Genomic DNA, 14,094 nt, shown 5'->3' with positions numbered 1-14,094 from the left:
AGTGTCCGCGAACGTTAGGGGGCCCGGGACAGGGACACGCCTAAAGCACCCTATCGGTACCAGCATCAATTCCCAAGGACCCGTCCGGAAGATAGGGATGACTAGCAAGGAAGAGCAAGAACGAACAGTTAGAAAAAAAGAAAAGAACAAACAGTCAAAGCCGGTTTGGTTCAGTGGATAGAGTGTCGGCCTGCGGACTGAAGGGCCCCGGGTTCGATTCCGGACAAAGGCATGTACCCTGGTTGCGGGCACATCCCCAGTAGGGGGTGTGCAAGAGGCAGCTGATCGATGTCTCTCTCTCATCGATGTTTCTAACTCTCTATCTCTCTCTCCTTTCCTCTCTGTAAAAAAATCTTATATATAAACAAAAGAAAAGAACAAACAGCCAGTAAGGTAGGAGGTTTGGGGAGCCATGTGGGGAATGTGTGTCCAAAATGAAGTGATTAACTGTGTCAAGTGCTGCTGATCAATATGAAAATTATTGATGACCTTGGTCATATCAGTTTCCATAGGGTTTGGGGGGAAAGCCAGGACGGGGACACGCCTAAGGCACCCCATCAGTCCCGGCTTCACCTCCCAAGGACCCGGGCTTCCGTGAGCGGGCTGCCTCCGCATGTCTCCCCAGCCCTGACTGGGTACCATCTGAATTCAGCCTTGAAACCCGCCTGGCATGCTCGGAGCCGGCGGGCTCAGGACAACGCCCCGCCTGGGGACGTGACTGGATGGCGGACACGGCCCGCCTCGGCCCGGCCCCGCCCCCGCAGCTGTGTTCTCGGGACGCGAACCCGCGCGCTTTCGCGTGAGCGTACGCGCCCCCGAGGGCGTGCGTCCCAGGCGTCCGCTCCGGGGGTCTGGTTGGCCGGCGACCGATGTCTCGGAGCGGGAACGGTGACGGAGAGAAGAGCAGCGAACAGGTGGGGGCAGGACACGAGGATGGAGCCCTTTTCCCCCCGGAGAGGGAGAGGCTGAGGCTGAGGCTGAGGCTGAGGAGGCGCGCAACGTGACCCCCACCTCACTGACGGAGAGATTCCCCTTCTATTGTCTCCCGGCCCCGCCCTCCATTGGACACGCCCTTTGCCTCATCCCCGCCCCCGCCGTTTATTGGCTGCAGGTCACGCCCCTCCTCCGTTCCCATTGGCTCCGCGTCCACGTCATCCTCTCCGGGAGCTTCCCATTGGCGCAGGCTACACCCTCTCCCTTGTCACCAGACTCCACCTTTCTTCTGGGTTCCTCCCCCTAGCCATCTCTCATTCATTCTGCATCTGGTGCTGGATGCTGGAGACATGGGAGGGCATCAGACCCGCCCTCAGGGAGTCCAGGACATGGTGAGGGGACACGGACCTAGGCTACGACAGTGACCACCTAGGGCGGTCAAGGGGGCGCCTAGGCGCACTGGGAGCCTCTAGGACGCCTGGCAGACTTCCCGGAGGAGGTGAGGCCTAAACCAAGCCCTGAAAAATGGGTGGGAGAGTGTGCTCCAGGGAGACTTTGGGAAAGCATCCGTGGCAGAAGGGCCTGAGACATAAAAGACACAGGCGTGTTCTGGTAATTGCCAAGAAGTAGGTGGAAGGAAAGATGAAGGGGGACTGGTCCTGGTAGAGACTCGGAGACCGCGGAGAAGTCCAGGAAAGTGTACAGTTAAGTTGAGGGGAGTGAAGCCTGAGGCCAGAAATCTTTTTAAGCAGCTGGTCTCTAGGCGGGGTGGAAGGAATGTGTGTGTGTGTGTGTCCTCGCGGTGGAAATGGGGGGAGGGAGAGGGGATCAGATCCGGAAGGGAAAACAAAGTGCAAGGAAGGAATGATTCCAGTTCTGAGAAGGAAAAGGGCTCTTGGGTTCAGATATTTATTGAACAGCTAGCTCTGGGCTCTGGGGACACAGTGTGAACACTCAAAAGGAGAAAACGGAAAACTAACAATTAAATATGCTGTTCTTCAGATGGAGATACCTGCCACAGAGAACAATAGCTTGAGGAAGGGGGTGGGGGATTGTGGTGGTGGAGGGGTGGGAGAGGAGATTTATTATTTCTTAGAGTGTGCTTTAGGGAGGCTTTTCTAATAACGTATTTGTGCAAAAATTAGAGGTAAGTGGGAGAGTGACCACTGCAGTTATATGGGTAAAAGACACTCCCGACAGGGGACATGTTCAGTCTGAGATACCTGTTATACATTCCAGTAAAAACAGGTTGAATTGAGAACTGGCGATACTAGCCTGAGGTTTATGGAAGAAGTCTGGGCTGATGATCCTAAAACCATGAGAATGGATGAGATTCCTCCCCAGGGAGTGGGCACAAGTGGAGGAGAGAAGTTTCCATATAAATTTCTATGTGCACTACTGTGTTAAGAGGTCAGGAAGATAGGGATGACTAGCAAGGAAGAGCAAGAATGAACAGTTAGAAAAAAATGAAAAGAAAGGAACAAACAGCCAGAGAGGTAGGAGATTTGGGGAGTCAAGTGGGGAACGTGTGTCCAGAATGAAGTGATTAGCTGTGTCAAGTGCTGCTGATCAATATGAAGATTATTGATGACCTTGGTCATATCAGTTTCGATAGGGTTTGGGGGGAAAGCCTAGCTGGAGTGAAATTTAAGAGAGAACAGGAGCCCTGGCTGGTGTGGCTCAGTTGGTTGACGGTCATCCTATGCACCAAAAGGTTAGATTCCTGGTAGGTCAGGGCACATGCCCTGGTTTCCGGCTGGATCCCCATGGGGGGCATGCAAGAGGCAGGCAATCGATGTTTCTCTCTCTCTCATCCATATTTCTCTCTCCCTCTCCCTTCCTCTTGTTCTAAAATCAACAAAAAGATACTTTAAAGAGAGAACAGGAAAGAAAGAAATGTGCTGCAGTAAGGAACAGCTGGAAGGAGTGTGTGGGGTTTGTTTTGTTTTGTGAATCCTCAACCAAGGATATTTTTCCTTTGATTTTGAGAGAGAGAGAGAGAGAGAGAGAGAGAGAGAGAGGAAGGGAGGGAGAGAGACAGAAAAAGAGAAACATCGATGTGAGAGAGACACATCAATTGGTTACCTCCTGCACATAACCTGACCAGGGCTGGGGATCCATCCTGAAACTAAGTTATGTGCCCCTGACGGGAATTGAACCTGGGACCCTTCAGTCCACGTGGGCCAATGCTCTAACAACTGAGCCAAACTGGCTAAAGCTTTGTTTTGTTTTTTAAAATGGATAAACAACACATGTATTTATGCTGATGTAAAGAATCCAGCAGAGAAGATATTGGTGATGTAGGAGAGGTAGAAGAGAGAAATGCTGGCATGTGTCCCTGAGCAGGCAGGCAAGGTTGTTCAGAGGCTGCAGAAGAACAGCATTGGACTGAGCCCTGGTATGGTCAGGGGTGAGGGCCCCCAGCACTGGCCTTGGATGGCAACTAGGAAAATGCCTCTGATGGGGGACAGACCAGGGATTGGCTTGGTTTTACTAACATTTCTCTTTGACCCCTAAGAGCTGATTCTAAATTGGATTTGAACAGATGGTCCGGTGGAGAGAGAGCATTCCAAGTGGAGGGACTAGCATAAGCAAGGGGCATGCAGGCACTCAAACCGGGGCCTAATGGGCTGGAGGAGGTGGGTGGGGCCAGGCGGGAGTGGAGGGGGGACTGAGAAATGCTAAAGAAAGAAGGCTATAGCCGAAACTGGTTTGGCTCAGTGGATAGAGCGTCAGCCTGCAGACTGAAAGGTCCCAGGTTCGATTCAGGTCAAGGGCATGTACGTTGGTTGTGGGCACATCCCCAGTGGGGGGGGTGCAGGAGGCAGCTGGTCGATGATTCTCTCATTGACATTTCTAACTCTCTATCCCTCTCCCTTCCTCTCTGTAAAAAAAATCAATAAAAAATATATTTAAAAAAAGAAAGAAAGAAAGAAAGTAGGCTATAGGTAGAAGGTGGTGAGGCCCCCTCACCCATCAGCCTGGCAGCTGAGGCTACATTCTACCAGCTTCCAGCCCAGGCGGGTGCTGAGCACAGGGATTAGAATCATGAGCAGGGGTTCAGGCCTGCTTCCAGGATCTAAAGCTGTTCCAGGTGACACATAGACTCTTCCCCCCGATCTCCCAGTCCAGCTTGCTTTGGTGAGCCTGCTGGAGGGAATGGACACTGGGGTAGGTGTGGCGAGGGGGCAGCTACCCAGACCGACCCCTGGGAACCCAGCAAGGGCAGTGTAGAGTATAGGGGTTGCTGACCCTCAGGCCACACCTACTCATGCTGGCCTCCACTTGCCCTTCCATGTCCCCAGAAGTCCACAGCGTGGGGAGTTGGAGTGACCCGGCTGGATGTGACCCCCAGAGCAGAATGGTGCTGGATTCGGGGGCTCAGGTGTATGAGCAGCCGCCCCCCAGCCCACCAGCCAGGCGCTCAACCTCGGGCCGTAGGCCGACGCCCTCAGACCGAGATGGGACGCCGCTGTACTCCTGGCCTCAGTCCCTGGCCTTGCCCCTGGCTCTGTCGGTCTCCTCGGCCCTGCGGCCCCGGCCTGAGCTGCAGTCCCTCTCAGAGCTGCGCTGGGGCCCCTGTGGCCCCATGCGGCGCAGCGAGAGCACCTGCACTGTAAACAGTGCCGGCCAGCAGAGGGCTGGCACCCCGGGCCGGGCCCCGCCTGGACGCAGACGGGACCCAGGCTGGGGCACCCTGCGCTCCGCGTCCTCCCTGCCTCACATCGCTAAGACTCCGAAGTATGGGGGCCGTGGCGCCAACAAGAGCCCCTGCCTGCTGATGGCCCTGCGGCCCACCAACATGGACAGTGAGCGGGACAAGTTCTTCAAGTCCCGCTACACCTACAACCCGCAGTTCGAGTACCAGGAGCCCATGCCCATGGCCGTGCTGGAGAAGTACTGTGAGGCCTCCGGGCAGTTCATCCGCCAGGTCAGTCCGGCCCGCCCGCCGCCCCCTGGCCCCGACCCCCCGAGAGGCCTGGCCTGACTGCCCCCCTCGGCCCTGTGTGCAGGCAGTTGGCATCATCGAGGCTGTCCTGGAGAAGTTCGGCACCTACGAGCACTTCGAGGCTGCGACGGGGGGCCAGCTGCTGACCAAGTGCCAGATCTGGTCTATTGTGCGCAAATACATGCAGAAGGAGGGCTGCGTTGGGGAGGTGAGCTTGCACTGCCCTCGAGCACCCCCTTCTCCTTGACCCAAACTGGCCAGGCTCAGTGGGGTGGTGCCAGGCCCCGCTCCACACCTGGCCAGCGAGGGACCCCTGGCAGGACCCTGTCCCTGCCCTAGTAAGGTGGGAGCTGGCTCTGAGCAGACGTGGTGAGTCAGGGTGGGTGTCCTGGCCAAGTGTCCAGGATGGATGCCCTGGGGCATTACTGGTGGGTACACCTGCACAGTGGCCATGGCTCCGAGCACTGCTGCTGCCTGCAGGTGGTGGTGCAGCTGAGTGAAGACCTGCTGTCCCAGGCAGTGATGATGGTGGAGAACAGCCGACCGACATTGGCCATCAACCTGACCGGAGCCCGCCAGTACTGGCTAGAGGGCATGCTGCGGCACGAGATAGGTCAGGGCGTGGGTCGGTGGGTGGGCGGGTAGGGATGGGAGGGGCCTGGGATGTGGGAGGACGACGAGGGGCCCCCCCCCTCTCTTTCTCCCACTTACCTTTGGCCCTCAGAGGTGGGCCCGAACATGCCTGCCCATCTCTGGGCTCACCCTCATCCCTCCTTCCTCTTGGGTATCTTTTCCTCCCTCCACCGCCTCTCTGGTTTCCCTGGACAGCGGGGCCAGGCTGAGGGGGCCTGGGAAGGCCAGAGGGAAAATACAGAGGGTCTCGCTAGCCCCGCCAACATCAGGCTGTCCCGGGTGGAGATGGAACTGGCCGAGAACACACAGAGCCGGGTAGAGGAGTGGGTAGGCCGGGCTGGAAAGGAAAGCAGAGGACCCAAACGGATATTCTTTTCTGCCTGTCCCCACTCCTCATCTAGAGTTCTGTTGCCCTGGGCAAAAGTTGGTTTTTGCTAGGGACATCAGTGGGACAATAGGGCGTACAGGATGTGGGGATGGGATGGTGTGTGAGTTCCTGTCCTCTCCAGGGGGCTGGGAAGCAGTGTGAGTTTGGGAGGGGTGTGTGTGTGTGTGTGTGTGTGTGTGTGTAGTCCTGAATGGGTAGAGGAGGACTCTTGCATGGGACTCTATGGTAAGGTGACCAGAAGTCCTGCTTTTGGCGGGACAGTCCCGATTTTTAGCAATCTTTCCAAAAATCGGGACTTTTTTAAAATGCCGCGGGACAAATTGTTAAAAAGCGGGACCTCTGGTCACCTTACTCAATGGGTCCTTGGGTGCGGGTGCCCCTGAGATTGGATGAGTATGTACGCTGGGGTAGGGGTGGCAGGGAGAGGTTTATGGGAGAGCCTGCGTTTAGGGGCCTGAGGATACCCGCACGAATATAAGGGACAGGCCTGGCAGAAGGGTTCCGGGACGACCCACCCAGCACCCCCTCCCCCCTCGCCCTCCCCCAGGCACCCACTACCTGCGAGGCGTGAACAATGCCCGGCAGCCCTGGCACAGCGCCGAGGGCCGGCTGCAGTACGGGCTGCGGCCGGCGAACCCCACGGAGGAGGGCCTGGCCAGCCTGCACAGCGTGCTGTTCCGCAAGCAGCCCTTCCTGTGGCGCGCCGCGCTGCTCTACTACACCATCCACCGCGCGGCGCACCTGTCCTTCCGCCAGCTCTTCCAGGACCTGGCGCGCTACGTGCAGGACGCGGACGTGCGCTGGGAGTACTGCGTGCGCGCCAAACGCGGCCAGACCGACACCTCGCTGCCAGGTGGGTGCCCGTGTGAGGAGTGCCCTGCGCTGGGGCAGGGGCTGGGGTGCGGCTTCAGGTGGAGGGGCTCACGGCCCTCCCGTGCCCACAGGATGCTTCAGCAAGGACCAGGTGTACCTGGACGGCATCGTGCGCATCCTGCGGCACCGCCAGACCATCGACTTCCCGCTGCTGACCTCGCTGGGCAAGGTGAGTGGCCACCGGCCTTCGGAGAGTCCTCGTCGCAGCGTTCCCTGAGCCTCTGATAGGTGCCTGACTGAAGACTGGTGCCAGGCCTCTCTGGTGGGTGGGAGGTGAGCACAGGAGGTGAAATGACAGTCTGGCAGGCGCTTGACCCAGCCTGCAGGGGTGCGTGCGTGCGTGCGTGGAGATACTGCATCACTCCAGACCAAAGGAGCAGTCAGAAGGCTGGAGAAATGGCCAGGAACCAAGTCCCTAGCCACCTAGGTATCTGTGCCAGCTGAGAAAGGTAAACCGCCTCTGAAGCAATAGGGGACTCAGAGGAGCTTTAAGGAAGTTGAGGCTGGATGTCAGATGGGAGGGGGATTGAGAGAGAGACCTAGGAGAGGGGATGGGGGAGGGAGGCCCTCCTAATCCCTCCTGCAGAACTGATGGTGGCTGGCCTGACCCGGCAGTGGCTGTGCAGCTGGAGGGGGAGGGGGAGGGGCAGGCTGGGGAGCTCTTCAGAGAGGGGGACCCATGGGAGATGGTTTGGGAGTAGAATCTTGTTCTTGCATGAGGTGACTTAGGGTATCTGCTCAGTGGCCACCCTGAATGGGAGGGTGACAGGTTCCAGCCACCCCTTCCCCCCCTGGAACCTGGCCTAGAGGGCTCTCAGGGAGTGCCTGGCATAATCGGACACCTAAGAATTCAGAGTTGGCTGTGGGGAGTCTGAGGTGCCTGTGGGATGTCTAGGGGAAAGTGTTCAAAGGCAATTGGGAGAGCTAGGCCGGGGCAGGAGTGGCGTTGTAGGGCCTAGATGATAAAAGAAGGTGTTGAGAGAAAGAGCAAACACCCAGGACTGAGCCTGGGGATACATAGCACTGGGAACAGGTCAGGAGCGGGCAGGGAGGTGTTCTGGGAGCAAGGGGCAATCCAGCATTGGCAGGGAGCTGGGCCCAGCCACCTGAAAGCCAGGGGGGGGGGGGGCTCTGCCTCCCCCTCAGCCCAGCTCCCTCTCTCCCTGCAGGTGTCCTATGAGGACGTGGATCTCCTGCGGCCCCACGGGGTGCTGAGCAATGCGCGGGTGCCCCACTTCATGCAGGACCTGGAGCGCTACCAGCAGCAGCTGGAGCACATCATGGCCACCAACCGGCTGGACGAGGAGGAGCTGGGCCGGCTGCTGCCTGACTGACACTGGTTGGGGGCTCCAGACCACCACCCCCCTGAACAGGACGAGGGCTGCTCTGAGCCTCCACAGCCTGGCTGTTTCTTGGGGACGCTGAGGGGACAGGAGCATCTCAGGAGGGAGGAGCGGCACCCTCAGCGGGTTTGCGTTCCCCGCTAGCCTCCCGGGACCTAGAGACCAGCAGCAGCAGCAGCAGCATGCTGAGTGGACAGCGCGCCCTCCTGCCTCTGTCCGGGGAGCAGAGGGGAAGCCTAGGGGCAGCAGGGACGTTGAGCATGGATGGGGATGGGGATGGTTTGGGAGTAGAACCTTGTTCTTGCATGAGGGGACTTAGGGGATCTGCGTGCTCCAGTCCCCCGTCCCCCACCCGGCCCCTTGGTGCTCCTTCAGCTTCCACGCTGTCTACCTCTCACTGGGTCCTGGTGGGGGTCCCCTTCTCCCGGGGTGATGGCCTGAGCCTGGGGTCCTGGCTTTCACACAGACTCAAGGGACAAGGGTCCTGGCCGGTAGAGACCCAGCTGGGCTGGGACGTGCTCTCCGGCATTTTGCCTCTCCCGCTGCATGTATTTATTTCCTGTTTATGTGCTCTGCTTCCTGGGGCTGGAGGCAGCCGCTCCTGAAGGTTCAGGGATAGGCTCCTCTGGAAGGCCCCCCTCTCAGCAGACACACACACACACAGTCCTTCGGGCCTTGTGAGCTGAGCCTGAGGGTTCACCAGGCCCTGCCCCTACCCCCACCCCCTCCTCAGGCCTCTGTGGTCCCTGTCTTTGCCCACCCCCCCCCCTCACAGCTGGTCTCTGACAGAGGTTGGCATAGCCTGGCAGCAGCCATAATCAAGCCTGAGGGGCAGACACCTACCTGTCCCAAATCCTGAGCCCCTCCCGGACCAGGAGAGTGCGCAGAGGGTGGTTGCTTCCAGTTTCACCTCGGACTCGCTGTCGGACGCTGACCCAGTCCCACTCCCACCCTTGGCCTTAGTGTTCCCATCTATAACATTTGAAAATGCAGCTGGAAAGCCCTTGTTCATGTAGTGAAATGCACTGAACGCCTTCTGTGTGCCAGCCACTGGCCAAGCCCTCAGAGCTCCCAGTCCTGAGAGAAGCCAGGCAATTAAAACAATTACAATAAGCTGTGCGGGTCTTTGTCTTCCCAAGATCCCATCCTCCTCCTCCTAATCGCATTTCCCAGGGCCCTCGGCGCTAGCCCTCCCTAAGTGGAGAGAAGCTCCCCCTCCCTGGCTTTCTGTCCCAGGCCCAGGGGCAACACCAGCCCAGCTGATAAAAGGGCCCGAGTCTGGCCGCTGCGTCACTGGCCACCCGGATTTGGGATCTCCAGGATGCAGCTGGAGCCGTTGGTGAAAGGAGGCTGAGGACTGGGCGGTGGGGCACAGGGGCTCCTCAGGGCACTGACTCAGAGCACAGGTCCATCCATACCTTTATTCCCGGGCGAGGGCCGCCATCACGGAGCCCAGACCCACCCTCCACAGTTTGTTCACTCCAGTGAACTCGGGGCCAGGTGGGGCCGGGTGGTAATCCAACCCAGGTCCTTTTGGGCTTGGATGGGGAGTGGCCAGTCAGAGCTCTGGCCCTCAGGAATCTAGAAATGAAGGAGGAAAGCAGTTGGTCAGGTGGGGCCCGCCCACTGCCCCAGGGACTCCAACCTCCCGCAAACCTGGCACCGCGTTTGGGCAGCCTGACACCTTCAGATGCATCGTCGGCCTCATAGTCTGGCTCTGGCTCTGGCTCTGGCTCCGGCTCCGGCTCTGGCTCCGGCTCCGGCTCCGGCTCCGGCTCTGGCTCTGGCTCTGCATCTGGCTCTGGCTCTGGCTCTGGCTCCTGGTCCGGCTCCGGCTCCGGCTCGGTTTCTGGTTCCAGTTCAGGTTCTGCTTCTGCCTCTGGTTCCGGATCCGTTTGCGAATCCAACTCGGGTTCTTCAGCCCCTTCGGAGGCCTCAGCTTCTAACTCTGTCTGGGGCTCCTCGACGGTTCCGGATTGCCCTGCCTCGGAGCCCTCAGGCCCCCCGGCCTCCTCACTGTGGGAAGGTCCGGGCAGGCCAGGGCACGGGGTCCGGGAGCCGGCTGCCTCCGGCGTCCAGTGGCCTGGGCAAGGAGGGTCGTAGCTGCGATCCCGGTAGCCTGGGGTGGAGGTGAGAGTGTCTCAGGCCCAGCTTACCCCTCTGCGGTTTCCTCCGCGCTCGCCCACCTTTGGGGGGGAGACCAGAACGCCGCCCCGTTGCGCCCCGGCTCTGACTTGGGCTCCGCCCCGCGCGCTCACCCGGGCCCACGTGCTGCCAGTCCCAGGCGGGGTCGGGCGCGCGCACGGTGCGCTGGGCGCAGCGCAGCAGCTCCTGGCAGGCGGCCTCGCCCTTGCCCTGCACCAGCAGCAGCAGGCGGCGCACCCTGCGCTCCGCGTCGGGCAGCGCGTCCAGCGCCTCGTACTCGGGCCCGGTGAGCACGCCCCGCGCCAGCAGCGCGTCCAGCAGCAGCCCCGAGTCCGCCTGCAGCGTCTCCACCAGGCGCTTCCGCTCGCGGTCGATCGTCTCGGATGGCCTCTCCTGCGAGTTGCCCATGGTGGGGGTCCTTGGGGAGGGGTAGAGAGAGGCACTGGGGGCCAGGGTTTCCCCGCCCCTGACCTCTCTCCCAGGGACCCAGAGAACACCGGTGGCTGGGGTCTAAGTTCGCCTTAACCTTAATCTCTTCCTCCGGCTTCTCCTTGGGCCCCTAAACCATCAGGTGTGGCCCTCCTCTCCTCGCCTCTCCCAGGACCCTTTACTTTCTGACCGCTCTCCCCAACCAGGATCTCCTTCCTGAGCCCCAGCCGCCTGCAGACACGGCCATGTGTTCAGACCGTGTATCCAAACTGACTTCTCTTTCCCAAACCTGCTCCCCCGCCTGCCTTAACAGGCGAAGATCCCACACCCAGCTTGCAAGTCCTTCCCAGTCTCTCTGCTATTTCCATAGCTTTCACCTCCAGCCTAGACCCTCAGAGCCCTGACTGGCCTCCTCATCACCTAGAGCGCAGAGCTGAGATCCTCCCCTGCTCCTCTCACCCATGGAGGATGGAGAATGACCACACCCCTTATCCGGACCCCGAGATCCGTCTTTCAGGGCACCCCCTCACCAAGGCCACTACCCTGTTGCAATCCCAGTGTGGTCTCATGGCCCTTCCTGGTTCCCTAATCCCCGAGCAGAGAGATACCTGAATTCTCTTTAATCCTAACTCTGACCAAGATCTCCTGGATCACCTGCATGAGACCCAGCCGTCTCCCTGCCGCCCTGGGAATGGCTCACAGCCACCTCCTGCTTCATCTTGAGGTACCCAGGGCCAAACTAAAAAAAAAAACTACCAACAATTTATTTTTAAATGCTTACCGAACTTTTACTGTTTCCCTCCATGCATCACATGAGAGATTGTTTCTACCAAACAGCAGGTGTCAGGCAGAAATTAATCTGCTGTGTCTACTTATTGGCATCTGAGGACAATGGCCATCCCCGCTTGGATGGCCGGACCCAGGCAGCCAGGCCCCTGGCTTAAGAGGCAAAGAGGCCAGGCCCTGGACTGCTCCCTCCGCCTAGTTCCTCCAGCCTTAGTGTTGTCCTTCCGGTCTCATCTTCCCTTTGGGTCCCCTCCTCTACCTCCTTACCAGGTTCTAGGGCTGGGAGAGCAGATTTGGCCCTAGCCCCCTCCGGCCTCCCAGGGCTCTCTCATTACCACCTGGTGTCATGCTGTGCCACCCTGGTCATACTGAAGCGTCAACCCTTCCCCCAGGTTAATGATCAGAGACTAGGTCTCCTGCCCCCGACTCCTCCTTTTCCATTCATGCCCCACCTCTGGAAAATGCTGCTACTCCTGTTCCCCTGCTCCCCGCTGCCCATCAGAGAGAATTCAGACTGTCTGGCCTGGCCACTCTCCCCCCTCCTGGACAGCGAGCTTCCCCCCACTTTCCCCAACCCTCACTGCTAGGAGAACTAATTAAGCCCCTGCCGTTTCTGAACCTTAGTTAATGCTATTCCTTAAGCCTGAAATACCCCCTTTCCCTCCCCCCTCCAAGCTGTGGACCCATCCTCCGAGTCTCAAATAAATGTCACCCCGTCCACTCCGATGCCTGAGTGCGTTACAGGCAGACTGGTTTCGTCTCTTCTCCTGTGTAACCCAGTGAACAGTGCATGCCCTCAGCATTACACTAGCTGACATCTCTGCACGGGGACCCCCTACCCTCTTCAGCTGAGGTTTCTTTCTTTTTTTTTTTTTAAATATATATTTTATTGATTTTATACAGAGAGGAAGGGAGAGAGATAGAGAGTTAGAAACATCGATGAGAGAGAGTCATCAATCAGCTGCCTCTTGCACACCCCCTACTGGGGATATGCCTGCAACCAAGGTACATGCCCTTGACCAGAATCGAACCCGGGACCCTTCAGTCCCCAAGCCGATGCTCTATCCATTGAGCCAAACCGGTCCCGGCTTCAGCTGAGGTTTCTAAAGACTGTCCTCCAAACACAGGTGCAAGAAGGGAGAGGGGACAGAACCCAGGCTTGTGCAGGTGCAGAGAGGGAGGAGGCAGATCGGCAAAGCCCCTCATTCTCCCTCACTCCTAACCAAGTTTCATTTTTTTTTAATTATTATTCTTTTGCATAGTCTCAGTACCTATGTAACTTCCCAGTAAGAATAAATTACTTAAATATTTACTGATAATGATTTAGATCCTCTAAAATCAGAATCTGGATATTATGGTTGAACTTTTATCCAAGTGAGAGCAAAAGTCGGAATACTCCATAATAGTGGTCGGCAAACTGCAGCTCTGTTGACTGAGTTTGCCGACCACTGACCTGGACTCTTGATTCCAATAATTACAGGCTGTTGTTGTTCCTTGTTATTAAGCCCGTATCCCAGTGGTCGGCAAACTCATTAGTCAACAGAGCAGCAAACCGCGGCTCACAAGCCACAGTTTGCTGACCAGTGCTCTATGAAATTCACTTCTTCCAAGTTTACTTTTATGTTAGCCTCCTCCTCCCATTGCCAAGGCCTGTGCTTGGTCCTGTTTGGATACAGAAACCCCCGCTGACCTAGGCCCTCCCTCTGAGACTCCAAGCTCAGAAGTAAATACTGTACCTAGGTTATGCTGCGGGCAGGGCAGTCCTTCAAGGGTCACGGGCCAGATCCTTCCCGGGCACCAGGAAGCTCCAAGATCCAGGCCTGGAGTGTGTTTGGGGGGGTCTCGGCCCCCCTCCCCACCTGGCTCCGCGGGCTCCTTTGCTAGGGAGCCTTTGGCAGGTGCGACCACAGACTCCCCTCCCCTCCCCTCCCCCGGGTCCCAGGGTTAGAGGCTCCGGAGGGGCGGGCCGCCCAGACCTGGGAGCACTGCCCGTGGGGGCTCGGATTTTACACGATCTCAGCTTTTCTCCCTCCCCCAGTGGCTCTGTGCGGCCCCACTCACGGCTGAGCCTTGGCGGGGAGATGACACGGCAGAAAGAGCGGGGCGGGCGGGGCTGGGCTGGGATGGGAGCAGCAGCTGCCGCGGGGCGGGGGCGGGGCGGCCAGGGCTGCCGGGAACCGGGAAGGGTGGGGGGGAGCGGGCATCTGGCCGCCGGGAGCGGCTCTTTGCTGGGGTTCCCACACGCAGTCCGCTTCCCCGCCCCCGCTCCGGGCGCGCAGGGAGAGTCAGTGAGGGTGCAGCGTGGTCCGCGGGCCCACGCACCCGGCGCCCGCTGTGGGCCTGGCAACTCCCAGGCACTTCACTCCCATCTTCCTAACACGATCAGGCTCAGAGGAGGGGACAAGCTCATCCAGGATCCCAGGGCGGATTCACTGCGGAGCTGGGCGTGGCCCCACCCAAAAGCCCCCAATTCCCGGAGGATCCAGGCCTAAGCCGTGGAACTAGGAGCAGGATCCCCAGCATTCCATCCTCCAGGAATGCATTTCTCCATTAAAGCTCCAGGACCTGGGTGCTTCTATAAAAGCAAAATCACCCTCCTTCCCCCAGGCCTCTGT

General features: G+C 58.7%; 2 protein-coding genes across 6 annotated transcripts; one reads left to right on the top strand and one right to left on the bottom strand.

Annotated features, from left to right (window-relative positions):
• Positions 1-820: 820 nt before the first annotated feature.
• Positions 821-9,251, top strand: MATCAP1 (microtubule associated tyrosine carboxypeptidase 1). Of its 3 annotated transcripts, XM_084861109.1 has the most exons (8): positions 853-914; positions 1,241-1,432; positions 4,239-4,864; positions 4,947-5,090; positions 5,363-5,495; positions 6,451-6,756; positions 6,848-6,945; positions 7,946-9,251. In XM_084861109.1, exons 3-8 carry the CDS (start codon positions 4,295-4,297, stop codon positions 8,108-8,110), a joined length of 1,416 nt encoding a protein of 471 aa, XP_084717235.1. In that variant the 5' UTR covers positions 853-914; positions 1,241-1,432; positions 4,239-4,294; the 3' UTR covers positions 8,111-9,251. The 3 variants fall into 3 exon arrangements, with proteins under 3 accessions (XP_084717236.1, XP_084717235.1, XP_084717234.1); XM_084861110.1 differs by lacking the exon at positions 1,241-1,432 and having other exon boundaries at positions 821-914; XM_084861108.1 differs by lacking the exon at positions 853-914 and having other exon boundaries at positions 968-1,432.
• A 270-nt stretch (positions 9,252-9,521) lies between these two features.
• Positions 9,522-13,729, bottom strand: NOL3 (nucleolar protein 3). 3 transcript variants are annotated; one of them, XM_084861146.1, is made up of 5 exons: positions 13,216-13,648; positions 11,302-11,432; positions 10,378-10,682; positions 9,804-10,238; positions 9,522-9,700 (listed from the first exon to the last, which is right to left on the bottom strand). In XM_084861146.1, the coding sequence occupies exons 3-5, from the start codon at positions 10,670-10,672 to the stop codon at positions 9,693-9,695; spliced, it is 738 nt and encodes a 245-aa protein (XP_084717272.1). In that variant the 5' UTR covers positions 10,673-10,682; positions 11,302-11,432; positions 13,216-13,648; the 3' UTR covers positions 9,522-9,692. The 3 variants fall into 3 exon arrangements, with proteins under 3 accessions (XP_084717272.1, XP_084717271.1, XP_084717270.1); XM_084861145.1 differs by lacking the exon at positions 11,302-11,432 and having other exon boundaries at positions 13,216-13,729; XM_084861144.1 differs by lacking the exon at positions 11,302-11,432 and having other exon boundaries at positions 13,541-13,698.
• Between the last annotated feature and the right edge of the window lie 365 nt (positions 13,730-14,094).

This window comes from Pipistrellus hanaki (genome assembly GCF_964339955.1).
Source record: "Pipistrellus hanaki genome assembly, chromosome: 15".
In the NCBI taxonomy this organism is placed as follows: domain Eukaryota; kingdom Metazoa; phylum Chordata; class Mammalia; order Chiroptera; family Vespertilionidae; genus Pipistrellus; species Pipistrellus hanaki.
This window is presented reverse-complemented; position numbering and strand designations above follow the sequence as displayed.

Bases quoted from the DNA above. Each gene is read 5' to 3' on its own strand.
- NOL3 (XM_084861144.1), bottom strand. From the start codon at position 13,683: ATGCCCGCTCCCCCCCACCCTTCCCGGTTCCCGGCAGCCCTGGCCGCC. The intron at 10,683-13,540 runs GTGAGTGGGGCC...CCCCTCCCCAAG, and splicing joins CTCCCCGCCAAGGCTCAGCC to GACCCCCACCATGGGCAACT. The intron at 10,239-10,377 runs GTGAGCGCGCGG...CCTCCACCCCAG, and splicing joins CTGGCAGCACGTGGGCCCGG to GCTACCGGGATCGCAGCTAC.
- MATCAP1 (XM_084861110.1), top strand. From the start codon at position 4,295: ATGGTGCTGGATTCGGGGGCTCAGGTGTATGAGCAGCCGCCCCCCAGC. The intron at 4,865-4,946 runs GTCAGTCCGGCC...CCCTGTGTGCAG, and splicing joins CCGGGCAGTTCATCCGCCAG to GCAGTTGGCATCATCGAGGC. The intron at 5,091-5,362 runs GTGAGCTTGCAC...TGCTGCCTGCAG, and splicing joins AGGAGGGCTGCGTTGGGGAG to GTGGTGGTGCAGCTGAGTGA.